Here is a 12,661-nt window from a genome sequence, read left to right on the forward strand (position 1 = left end):
GGTTATTTGGTGCTCTTGATAATTTTGGTCGCAATGGAAACCAGAGTGCGATTGCGGCCAACCCCATTTCTTCGTTCGAGGCGCAGGTTGGCTTTTGTTTCGAGACTGGACGTGATTTTCTTTCATTAATCTAGGGCATATAAATGCAGATTATTTGCCTTTACTGCCTTTATGACTTCATCTGGTTTCCTACGCGGCACCCTATCCTGCTACGTACTATGACTACGGATAATAGTCAGCGGCTACCTCCCCGCAAAAAGCAGGGATATATGTCGATCGCAGACACTACGCATGAACTCATGTTATTTTCCCCAAATATACTCTACGAAATAACCTAAAGTAAATGTTGTCTATTCAAAGTAAGTCGACGAAGATCCACCGTTGACGCCTGCCAGACCAAGGAGACAACGTACCAGCGCCAGCCTCCTCCCATCATTGCTCCTTCTTTGTCCTGTATTCTCTCTTATCTTCTCTCACGGGCAACTTTCCTCTTCTCTCTCACATCCACCCTCTCGTTATTCGCACTTGTCACTCTCTACTCATCAGTTTCTATTTTACAATCACATTGTCTACAGGCTGTATACATCGAGATTGCGGCTAGTCCTGCTAATCAGCGAGTCGCCTTGTTTCAGCCGCGGTTCTCAGCGCTCCAGTCCAGCCACTCACCCGGACCACAGACCCCAGACCCCAGATTGTTAGTTATCGACCCGTGATCATTGCACAGATGCTTACCTTCTCCATAGTTCATACTCGGCACCCAGCAGTTTTTACCCTTCGGTGTTTGGTTTTCTGCACCCCGGCCAGCAAGTAGCGGGCTGCAGGTATCGGCGCAACCCCAGGCTTATTTCTACCGTCGGAGAATATAGTCATTATGCCTCCAAAGAAGAATGGCCGTCCCCTCACAGGCTCAGAAAGCCGTAGAAGGCCGGTCAGACCCAGAAAGAGTGCTCAAGACGCCAAGGGTGCTCACGTCGACAGAGCGGTTCATGACAAGGCTGCGCATGACGACACGGACCTTCAACCTCAAATCAACAAGGGCTCGAAGGATGACAATCAGGATTCTCACCGAGCCCCTCCCCCGACTGAAGAAGAGAGAGATTATCCGCCAGTCTTTTACCCAACCTCAGAAAGTTCTTCGCTCTCTACTGCTCAAAGCATTGAAACTCTCGAAGATGATGAATCTAGCGATGATACGGGTGGCCAGAGAAACGATTACCGAGGAGGCAGAGAGCCTGCGCTACATGTTGTTGTTTTGGTAAGTCCTTGCCACCTGCCGTGAAGCTTTGCCCAGCCGAGTCTCTTTATGAGGCCCGTCTCTCCTATCCCAACCAGATTGTCCCGCTCTCGTTTGGCGAGAAAAACAGCATCAAACTAATTGTCTCTCGCCAGGGTCCAACGGGGGGCCCTCGTGAAGACAGAGTCACCGGTATCCTCGTTCGGTCCACGGCCACTAACTGGGCTCCAAACACCATGGTCGCTGTCGATGCAGGTACCCTGCTTGCTGGAATCGTTCACGTCATGGAAAAGTGCAGGAGCAAGAACGGCATCGTCACGTCTGGCCCTTTTGCTGGGTTACGCCTACCGTATGAGACCAGCGGTGCAAACGCAAAGCATGTTTTCAAGAAGATTATCGGACGGGTCCTGATCACACACCCTCATTTGGACCATGTATCGGCTTTGGCCATGAATATCCCGATTCTAACCAAAGAAAACGGTCCAAAGACTGTTGCCGCGCTGCCTTCTGTTATAGACGCCATGAAGAGCCACATCTTCAACAACTTGATTTGGCCAAATTTTTCCGACGAGGATGAAGGTATTGGTTTGATCACATATCAGCGTCTCGCGAATGGAGGCAACCCAATGCTGGGCTCTGGCGATGAACAAGGTTACACTCAAGCTGGCGAAGGATTGCTCGTTCGAGGTTTTAGTGTCAGCCATGGGCGATGCAAGGTGAAAGCAGGTACTGAGCGTCGCCTAAGTATATCTTCAGCGAAACAAGCTGGACGGCAACCAAGTGAATGGTAAGCGGCATAATTGAAGGTGCATCAACAACTGAGCTAACAACGTTTAGGGATCCAATTCATTCCCAACCGCCGTCTTCGAGCCAGGAGACATTGTGGACTACGGTCGAAAGCTCCGCCTTCTTCCTCCGCGACCAGAAAACTGGAACTGAGATCATCATTTTTGGCGATGTTGAGCCTGATTCGGTATCCTTCAATCCGCGTAATCGGAAAGTATGGGAAATCGCTGCACCGAAGGTCGCTTCTGGTACCTTGCGAGCCATTTTCATCGAATGTTCCTATGTTGATTCGACTGAGGATATCTATTTATTTGGCCACCTCTGCCCGCGCCATCTAGTCGATGAATTGACCGTGCTAGCTGCACGCGTAGCTGACATCAAGGGACTAATGTGGCCGCCGATTCCCAAACGCAAACGGGACAGTAGTTCCGAGTCGAGTAGTCAGCGGGGAGATAGCAAAGGGAGAGCTGTGTCGATTCGAAGCAGCGTCAGGAAGCGTGCGTCTTCCGGAACCCGAATTAGACAGGCTACCGAGACATCGGACTCGGTACCCCTCGCCATTGAGCGTCAAGGTCTTTGCCGTCAGACGTGCACTACTAGGGATGCTCTCGAAGTAGAAAAGCCTTTGGCTGGCCTTTCAGTGTACGTCATTCATGTGAAAGAACTTTTGCATGACGGCCCAGATCCCGCAGCAAAGATTCTTGAAGAGTTGAATGAGGTGGAGTCAATAAGAAATTTGGGATGTGTTTTCCACATTCCCAAGCGAGGTGAGAGCATTTACCTCTGACCATCGAGCTTTTACCACAGTCAAAACTTGAGATGAACTGCGTTGGCATTGACGGGAACACCACTTTTTCAACTGACACTTATGGCTGTATTATCACTATTTCGGTTTAGCAACGGCGCATGAGGTCGGCCAGGTTGGTGGCATTTTTCGGAATGGCGTTTGGTTATGGCTTTATGATATCCTGCTGCAGTGCTATGCATTGTGTATTATATTCATTCTTTGCGTTAGAAACTAGACATCTTCATCGTCGTCTCTTTAAATGATTCAAGACATGGCTGGGGTATATATATCCTGGCGTTTGTGCGGAGTAGGCCTCCTATCCAATCAACTGAGCATTTGTTATAACATCCTCCCACACTGACTCTGGCCCGCGCGGAATCGTCAAGCCCACTGTCTGTTCACCAGACTTTGGTGAAGGTTCCTTATTTTCAGGAAGGTCCAGAATTCCTTCTCCTTGCCGGGCAAATGCAATGAGGTCCTCCTCGCTACCCCATTCACCCATTGCCATAACACCGATGGGAACCCGGTGTCCATTGTCCTCTGCGTAGCCCGCCGGACAAGAAACAGCCGGACATCCAGTAAAGTTTGCTAGCCAGACATACTCCATATTCCTCACGGAGGACTTACCATCAGATACCCCACGCGCGAGATCAGCATCTCCGCCTGCGATCTTCCACCCTGGGATTGGGGAGGTAGGCGTGAAGATGAGCAGGCCTGGATGTTTCTGGAAGAGGAAGCCAAGATGTGACATGAGGAGTCCGCGGAGGCGCTGGGCGGCGAGGAAGTCCTGACCAGAGATCTGGTACATGCCCATCGAGACGAGAACTTTATTGGGCGCAGTGAGGTGCTTGATCTGGCTGGGCGAGGAGAGACCTGAAGCTATCTCGGCCATAATAGTCAGAACGTGGGCGCGTGCCCCTTCAGGGATATAGGGAATTGAAATATCAATGATAGTATAGTTCTGTTTGCGGTAGAAGTCGAGGGCTCTATCGAAGACGGCTCGGACAGCAGGCTCGGCTCTATCAGTCCACTCACGCATGATGCCGATTGTCTTGTTCTTGGGGCGGGAGTGAGCAGGGTGCGAGTTCAGCTCGGAGAGGGGGTTGGGAAAAGCGCCTGATTTGGCGTCTTCTGACGGGGGAGCAGGCGCCGCCATAATTCTATAGGCTAGGGCTAAGTCGTCAATACTGGCGGCAATGGGACCCAGCACGCCGACCGTCGAGGCGAGACCGACGGTTGGAAAACCACTGACGCGGCTGTGGGAGGGTTTGAGACCCCAGACGCCGCAGAAGGACGAGGGGATACGGATTGAACCGCCACCGTCTGCGCCGAGAGCGATGGGGACTAGACCTGCGCCGACGGCGTAACCTGATCCGCCGGAGGAACCACCGCAGTAGTAGTTCGGGTTATGTGGATTCTTTGGTGTACCAAAGTTAGGGTTGTTGTTTGTTGTATCTGCTCGCGGTCAGCTTAGTTGTTCTGTAGTCCAAGGGCCAACCGCAGATTTACCCAAGCCGAGCTCATGCATGGTGGATTTCCCAATGACTATGGCGCCTGCCTCCTCCCACTTTTTGACGCACCAGGATGTAGACCCCGCAAACTCGCCCGTGAAGTCCAACTTCGTTCCCAGAGTCCGTCGGTACCCGTCCATATGCACCTCATCCTTCACCGTAACTGGGATACCGTCCAGAGGTCCTAGAGGCTTTCCATCCTTGTATCTCTGCGTGGACGCCTCCGCGGCAGCGCGCACTTTCTCAACTGCGCATTCCAAGAACGCAACCGAATGCTTTCCCGGCGGTTTCGTGTCGCGGCGGGTCACGGACAGGAGAGAGTCTACAACCGCCGTAGGGGTCAATTCCCCGGATTGGTAGAGGGCATGATAGTCGGCGGAGGTGTAGTATCCCGCCTTGCCTTTTCTCCTCCCTTCCGGAACGGGTAGGTTTGCGACGCTTGACGTGGACTGTTCATCGATGTGGACAGGAATGACGGTCGGATCGTAGCGGGCGGGCCACTGGTCCAAATTGGGGATTTCGCGGATAACGCCGAAGCCTGCGCCGCGCCAGAAGAAGCTCTGGACGAAGCTAATATTCGAGATCCTGCGTACGATGAAGTGTTAGTATAAGTCTGAAGCACCAAAAAAGGAAGAGAGGAAGAAAGAGCCTTGTTTCCTTACAAAGAAGCCCCGATGACCAAGGGTGTTCCCCGGAAAACGGGGATGGACTGGTCTTCATTCTTGTAAGGCACGGAGGGTCCTTCGCGGATTTCTGGGTAGTTGATGAAGGAAGCATCACTCTTGCTGGACGCCATTGTAAGTTATGGATTGCGATAGAGGTTGGAAAGAGATAAAGAAGCGGAGAGTCAGATGGAGCTGAAGGCTGAAGCTTGGAGTACGTACCGAGCTCAGGCTGCCCAATCTTTTTGCATGTGATTCTTGGTCACTCTTCGTTCTTGTTCTCCGCCATCGGCATCGATGAGTCTATTCTGCGCCATCTCTTCTTTCTGGGTAATCAGCATGCGATTATCATGGTCTCAGATGTAAAGTATGAATTTCAATGCCGTTACCGCATTCGTTCTCGAGGAACCTTAACTGTGTAACCGAAGACCCTTGTAGCACAATTGCTGAACGAGCCGCAACTCCAGAAGTAGTATTGCAGAGTACTACCATTGAGGCTTATATATGGCTGTATTTACGGCTAGAAGGTAAATGACGACTGTCGGTCTGTAGATGGTTGGCCATAAAAGATCCAATAATCTCCACTTTGTACAAGGTCTTATTAAGATCTAAACGTACTTCGATATTATGCTACAGAATGGCTTAAAAGCCATACGCTCAGAGCGATATCTTGATATTAGCCTTGTTGAGCCCCAGAGCAACCCCGGTGATCAAGGCGGCATACCCGACCAAAATAGCCATGGCTCGTGTTTTATCCACATCCAGGGTTGGAACAGTTAAGTTGACCGCGCCAGTAAGTAGATTGGCGACTAAAAACACGGCAAGTCCGCCGCGGTTGAAGGCCGTCAATATCGGGCTCGTCGCAAAATCTGTTCGCTTCGCTTCGTCATTCTTGCCTGATCCCGACGCTCGGTGAACAGAAGGGAAAAGTATGGTTTCAATCAGACAGAAGAGAAACAGCTGGGCGTTGTTGAAGGCTGCAACCCAGAGGACGTACGGCATATTGGCGAGACGTCGCGAGACGGGGATGTTGGCTCCATACCCTAGAAAATATGTAGAGTTCAATGCAAATAGCGCCGTGTATCCTATTGCTTGCAACCCTATACTAGTAAGCACGCGTTTCCTGGCCTGTTGTGGGGTATTTGACGGGGAGATTCCGCCCGGTATGATTCGCATTCCAGTAGCACGTCCCGCAAGGAAGATGGCCAGATATCCCAGGAAGGAGAAGACTCCTTCGCGGTTCTTTGAAAGCAGGTCAGGCCCTCGTGGAGAGACAAGGATGTAACTCTTCAAGTCGGTCGATTCAAGCGCTACCTGGTAAAGCACCGCGACGGCAAGCGAGAGGACTTCATACGATGGGATTAGCGTGGCGATGCCCTCAAAAAGTTCCACAAATGGAGGTAGAAACCCCAGCGTAAAGAAAAAATTCCAGTGCACGCCGTATTCTGTGACATGTTCTGCGTAGTCCAGGTTTTTGACGCTATAGAGTCGGACCAGTCCCAAAACGAGAAGCGGGACCGAGTGTCGTACCGACGAGGTAAAGCGCTGTGTCAGCGTTTTCTTCGGCGATGCACCGCGCTCTCGGCTCTTGAGAACAGAGCGCGCGGAGACCACCCCTCCCGAGAACACGAAGGAGCCGACGCCCAGGTCCATCAGCGACGTACCCCAGTTCTCAGCTTTGGCGAACCGACGAGGAAAGACACGGAAGTCAACCGCCAATATAGCAATGCAGGTGATTATCATCATAGCTGCACGGTAGGTGGTGAGGAATGGGTGGATGGGTAAAGATGCGCCTGGCCCATGTTGCGCGGTTGCGGTCTGAGGAGGCTTCGCTTTCGTTTGCGTGCGGCGAGACCGCGAGTTCATTAAGATGAGAAAAGCTGGCGAGACCAGGAGGAGATTCAGGAGCCATGGTGCGGAAGAGTAGAAGGTCGTCGCGAAGAGGATGGCTAAAACATTGAGCAGAAAGTCGGTTATGAGAGCGGCGGGCCCGTAGGGTGTGAAGAAGGAGAGCCGGGATTGTAGGACCGACCAAAGGAAGACCGAGGCCTGTTCAGTTCAAATGCGTCAGCATGTCGAAGAAACGCAGGCGAGGCGTCAACAGTGGAATCCTATACTAACAGGGGCAACGAGCGTCACTGCATTGATTTCTAGAATGCTTCCCCCGGTCAGATTGGACACAAATGCCTCCTTGCGGGATTTATAGTCAGGATCCATATTGACAAGCTCGTACAACGTCAATAAACGCAGTCAGACCGTCGTTAAGGGGTCATTGTTGATCGAGCTGCAGAATTGAGGATATTGACAGTTGTTGTTCAACTCGGCCAGTGACGCTGACCATCTGGCCTTCCCGCATTATGTAAGTCTGTTACGCATAAATACTGCAACTGCCATAAAGAAGCTGTCTGATTACCGTAATCTTATTACTGTTAGTATACTCTGTACAACACTTTCGTTCTCGTCCTGTTGCAGCTGAGTTCGTGAGATTCGTGTCTAGCGATCGAGACCAACAACTTCCATCGAGCCTAGGACGCTGCGATTGCATGGCTCTTCTGAGGCTTGACCATGACGACCTTGGCCAGATCAAGATCGGCGAGCAGCAGACAGCCTATGAGGTTTGCCAGCCACTCCGCAACGCAGACAAAGAACCTTAAAGGGACTCAGGACTGTTCTGGAAGCTTGCGTCTTTCCCAGCCTTTTTAGATCGCCAGTTCGTATGTCGGACATGATTCCCAACTGGGAAGAAGACTATTACTGGCGCTCCCGTGAGCTCGATCGAGCCAGCAAGCGTGGTTCTAGGCGTCGGTCATTGATTGTCTGGTACGATAAGCAGCTAATAGTATGGTATCCAACGGGACCAGAATTGAAGCCGGGAAACTCGTCACGATGCCCGTTTTAGTTCAGGACCGCGTATCGAGCCCTCTTGCCTGCTGAACACGTGGAGCTAACGATCCAGCGCTCTGGAGCATGCTATTCTATACGAACGCCACGTGTATTCCTGGTACTTCGCGACTCCCGTTGAGACTTGGAGTCTTGCCATGGGTACGACCACGACTAGTCGAGGTGCGTGTTTATTGCCTGTCGGGTCGATTAGATATCCAACAAGCATGGACGGACGCCAAAGCGTCCATTGATTCAGTTGGGCTCTACTGGATTTTCGGGCTTAGGGGTTTATGGGTTTATGGGTTGAATTGAGTTGGATTGAGTTCAATTGTGGAATTAAATGGTCCTCTCATCGCAATCACTACTGCTATCCATGGCAATATTGGTATAGATAGTCAGCACCTTCAGGAGAACAGACCCAGTGTATTCTCGCAGCGTCGATCGTCCGCTCGTTGAGCATTAGGTTTTCTCCCGTCATCTAACTGTCATACTACCGCTACGTATTCGAAGTATGTATAGGGCAACGTACCGACTCCCCAAGCTATATATCGGCTTCTTGAGATTCATCGAGTATCGGTAATCCAGCTGACAACCCTCCATTCCTGATTTCGGTGAAAATACGCGACAATCCCATTAGAGCTATTTTCGACGACAGGTTGAAGGGATGGGCGACCAATATCTGTATCAAGGCCCAGGTGATGCGATCAGGGACACTACGTACTGTGACAGGTTTCGGCCGCACTTCGGTAAAAAGAGACTGGGCCTCTAGCGGGGACCTGTGACGGACATACTATTGGGAGACCGTGAAGAATAGTCGATTGAGATCTCCCAAGACTCGACCGTCATTCAAAAAAAGAAATATAGCGAGCTCGCTCCGCAGCCTCCTGAGTCAAGTCATTGCGGTTAGAGCTGAGACTGAATCAATACGATATACTGGAGTAGGCATTTCGTGACCGTGCGACAGGACACAGATTGAAGAGGTCATACATGGACCGGATAGACGTCATCCCATGGGTGAACGCACTGTTGTCATTGGTCTGCTGGGCTGCCTCGACTGCTCTCAGTAGCCTCTCCCACTACCCAAACCCCACCTCTATCCAGAAACGCTTCCTTCAACTGAAGTCGTTTCTCGATCTCGAGCAATTGCCATTACTCAAATTTGCCATTGATCAGTTGATAAAGCCCAGAATGGATAGGCCATGAAGACGAGACAAAAAGGATACCTTGCGGTGCTCCATGGTCGGAAATTCCGAAGCGCCATGGTTTGCAGCCGCCAGACAGTTTGAGATCAACTGTGCAATCAAGCAATAGTCCGTGATGTGGAGTCGGCTTACATTTCCGCGTGGCTCAGTCGATTATATCATCCATGGATCTAGAATCCTTAACGTGGTTGGTAAGCGAGCTGCGCATGTAAGCGAGCTGCGCACCCAACCACTTTTTTACATGCTGACGCGGTCATCTATCTTCCAACAGCCACCATGCCCCGAGTTCGCGTTAGTTCAAGCCAAAATTGCCATGAGAAGGAAGGTCGGCTCCTACTGGCTGTACAGGCTATTAAAAAAAAGGAGATTACATCAATACGCGAGGCAGCACGTCGCTTCAATGTGCCTGAATCTACACTACGTACGCGACTACGCGGGACTACAAATCGCGCCGAATCTCGCGCAAATGGCCATAAATTGACTGAGATTGAAGAGGAAGTGCTTAAGCAGTGGATTCTCTCTTTAGATCTACGCGGAGCAGCTCCTACAAAAGCTCATGTACGAGAAATGGCTAATATTCTGCTTGCAAAGCGTGGTTCCACCCCAATCCAGACTGTCGGCCAGAAATGGGTATATAATTATACTCAACGCCACCCGGAGCTTGAGTCTCGCTTGTCAAGGCAATACGACTGCCAGCGAGCAAAGCAAGAGAACCCAAAGGTTATTCAAGCATGGTTTAACACCGTACGAGCCACAATCGAACAATACGGGATCCTACCGGACGATATCTACAACTTTGATGAGACTGGCTTTGCAATGGGCCTTTGTGCACATCAGAAAGTGATTACCAAGTCAGAATCATGTGGCCGAAGACCAGTTCTACAGCCAGGAAACCGTGAATGGGTTACTGCAATTGAGTCAATCAGTGCTTCTGGATGGGCACTTCCAATACTTATCTTTAAGGGCAAGCAGTATAACCAAGCATGGTTTACAGGCCTTCCGCCCGACTGGCGATTTGAAATTAGTACAAATGGATGGACAACTAATGAAATTAGCCTTCGCTGGCTTCAGAAGCAATTTATCCCGTCAACAGAGCATCGTACGCGCGGAAGATATCAACTTCTAGTTCTTGATGGCCATGGAAGCCATCTTACACCAGAGTTTGATCAAATCTGTACAGATCATAATATTATACCACTCTGCATGCCGGCACATTCCTCCCATCTTCTACAACCACTTGATATTGGATGTTTTGCAGTTTTGAAGCGCTCGTACGCCAGCTTGGTTGATCAGAAAATGCGGCTTGGCATCAGCCATATTGACAAACTTGATTTCCTTGCAGCCTATCCACAAGCTCGAATCAGCACATTTAAGCTGGATACAATCAGAAACAGTTTTCGAGCAGCAGGACTAGTGCCATTGAATCCTGAACCAGTGCTTTCAAAGCTTAGTATTCAGGCTTGTACGCCTACACCCCCTGGAAGCCGTGGCAGCCAGGCAAGCACTTTTTGCCCACATACACCAGCAAATGTTGATGAGCTTCTAAAGCAAGCTTCTTTACTCAGAGATTTTCTCAAACAGCGCTCAAAAAGTCCACCATCACCGTCCCATAATGCCCTAAACCAGCTAATTAAAGGCTGTCAAATTGCAATGCAAAAGGGCATACTATTGGAGCAAGAGAATAGGGCGCTACGTGCTGAAAATGCTATACAAAGGCGAAAGCGAGCTCGTACGCATAGATGGATAGCTCATGATAATGGTCTGTCTGTACAAGAGGCTACAGAGCTCGAGGAAGCTCATAATGCGTCTTTTCAGGCAATACCTGGTCCATGCGGGCCACCAGCAGAAGGTGCACAAACACCAAAGGCACGGGCATTACCTACATGTAGTACCTGCCATAGAATTGGGCATAGAAGAAATGCTTGTCCAAATAAATAATAATTAATATAAAGGCGTTGTGGTTGATTAAAAGGTCAAAATATGGGAAATCTGTATGCAGGTGCGCAGCTCGCTTACATGCGCAGCTCGCTTACCAACCACGTTAGTGTCTCTTCCAAGATTCAACGATGAAAGATTGGCGGACGGAGAGATGCCGGGCCCTCACTGAGGGGAGCACTAGCCAACCTTAGCTGGTCAGCATGTTATTCACCGCTCACAGGCCGCATCTGAGTTTCGCCCGATCTATCGGTCCGGACAGCTTCGTGGCCGCCGCGGCCGCCAAGGTCACAGATCTGTGGAATCGAGGTCCTCACAGGGCGGGGATCCATAAATGTATCATTTCGCCGGCGATACTCCGGAGAATGGTCCTTGAGCAGTTGGGCAATTGGGAGTTGGAACTTGGGAGTTGGGAAGCCCACCTCGCCTACCTCGTCTACGTGCAATGAGTGCAATGAGTGCACCGCAGGTCGTCGACTGATAGCAGAAATCCGTATGGATCAAACATACTGAGTAGCCCAACTGTCGATGCATTTCAGCCTTTCAGTCCAGCCAATTCGTTCCGTTTTCGCTATAACCGTCTTACAACGTTCCGCACGACCGTTCGCAGACGGTAGCATATACGGAGGACTGCGCCAAATCTCGGGTCGCGATGCATTTCCTTCACGGAGCTCTAGCGGGGCTGGGCCATAACCGCGAGTGTCTGGCTACAAGTTCTGGGTACGTTCTCTCGCCACTCAGCCATGTGGCTCGGGTAAACCTCGTGTACTCTGTACGCCCGCGGACTTGGTACACCGGTGTTACCGATTCGTTTCGTTTCTAGGATTGTCTGATATACGACCACATCGTGCGTCTGTGCTATGGAATGCAGATCAGGAAACGGTATTCCCGCGAGTCTATGATAATAATAACTCGGGTCTCGTTAGCTTCGCATAGCCACGCAGGGCAACTAAATCAACGCTTTTTCGGGCTGCGAGGCTTCCGTCTGTAGGGACTACTACATAGTGCACAGGACCATCTCCAATTGGAAACTAGGGCTTGTTCCGTGGGTGGGTTTGTCGGAGGATTCCATAGCGCGGACCCATAATAGTAGCCTCTTGAGAAGGGTCGCTATGCTCGCAATGCTTGCAATCGCCATCGTCTCCCATCCTCCAGCGAGGTATCCTCTCGTCCTTGTACTTCGTGATTGGTGCCCTAGCTCCTGAGGGACTGTTTATCTTGGGAAGTGAGTGTCCACGGAATATCCCGGCCCCAGAGTCCCAAACTATTAATGCTTAATAATAATGTTGTTGGGATCCCATATCGGCTAACTGTCAATAATAATTAATGTCATTATTATTCACTGATCGAGTGGCTGCTTCAGACTGTGTTCAGTTTGCGTCCAAGGACCATACGGCCTAAATCCGAGCCGATCTCAGCTCTTGACATCCGCGCGTTTCCAGTGGCTTGATTTAGGGACAGATCCTTTTATCTTTGTCCTGCACCCTGCTATGGGGCTCCGTTCATTTATTCCTTTTTTTACGCCCCTTCCCTTCCCAGGTCTTCGGTTCGATCTCATTCTGTCTTCCCTTCTGGCGCAGTTCTAGGCTTCCAGGCATCCAGGCTTTGTCTTACGACGGCCCATGTGGCACGAACAGAACAATATCGTGAGAATTCTGGCA

At 50.6% G+C, this 12,661-nt stretch overlaps 4 protein-coding genes across 4 annotated transcripts, besides 1 other annotated feature; 2 read left to right on the forward strand and 2 right to left on the reverse strand.

Annotated features, from left to right (window-relative positions):
* Positions 1-12,661: part of a sequence feature (contig 1.13 2696..249512(-1)) that runs on past both edges of the window.
* pdeA (3',5'-cyclic-nucleotide phosphodiesterase PDE1) lies at positions 872-2,725 on the forward strand (the record flags this gene model as incomplete). The annotated part of the gene is made up of 4 exons (XM_653341.1): positions 872-1,255; positions 1,333-2,021; positions 2,072-2,662; positions 2,704-2,725. The coding sequence occupies 4 exons, from the start codon at positions 872-874 to the stop codon at positions 2,723-2,725; spliced, it is 1,686 nt and encodes a 561-aa protein (XP_658433.1).
* Positions 3,007-5,135, reverse strand: ANIA_00828 (amidase). Its single transcript, XM_653340.2, has 3 exons — positions 4,981-5,135; positions 4,317-4,903; positions 3,007-4,262 (listed from the first exon to the last, which is right to left on the reverse strand). Exons 1-3 carry the CDS (start codon positions 5,112-5,114, stop codon positions 3,124-3,126), a joined length of 1,860 nt encoding a protein of 619 aa, XP_658432.1. The 5' UTR covers positions 5,115-5,135; the 3' UTR covers positions 3,007-3,123.
* Positions 5,555-7,197, reverse strand: gwt1 (glucosaminyl-phosphotidylinositol O-acyltransferase; the record flags this gene model as incomplete). Its single annotated transcript, XM_653339.2, has 3 exons — positions 5,555-6,023; positions 6,087-7,029; positions 7,102-7,197. The coding sequence occupies 3 exons, from the start codon at positions 7,195-7,197 to the stop codon at positions 5,638-5,640; spliced, it is 1,425 nt and encodes a 474-aa protein (XP_658431.1). The 3' UTR covers positions 5,555-5,637.
* Positions 9,342-11,003, forward strand: ANIA_00826 (uncharacterized protein; the record flags this gene model as incomplete). The annotated part of the gene is made up of 1 exon (XM_653338.1): positions 9,342-11,003. One exon carries the CDS (start codon positions 9,342-9,344, stop codon positions 11,001-11,003), a length of 1,662 nt encoding a protein of 553 aa, XP_658430.1.

Source organism: Aspergillus nidulans, chromosome VIII, assembly GCF_000011425.1.
Source record: "Aspergillus nidulans FGSC A4 chromosome VIII".
Lineage (NCBI taxonomy): Eukaryota > Fungi > Ascomycota > Eurotiomycetes > Eurotiales > Aspergillaceae > Aspergillus > Aspergillus nidulans.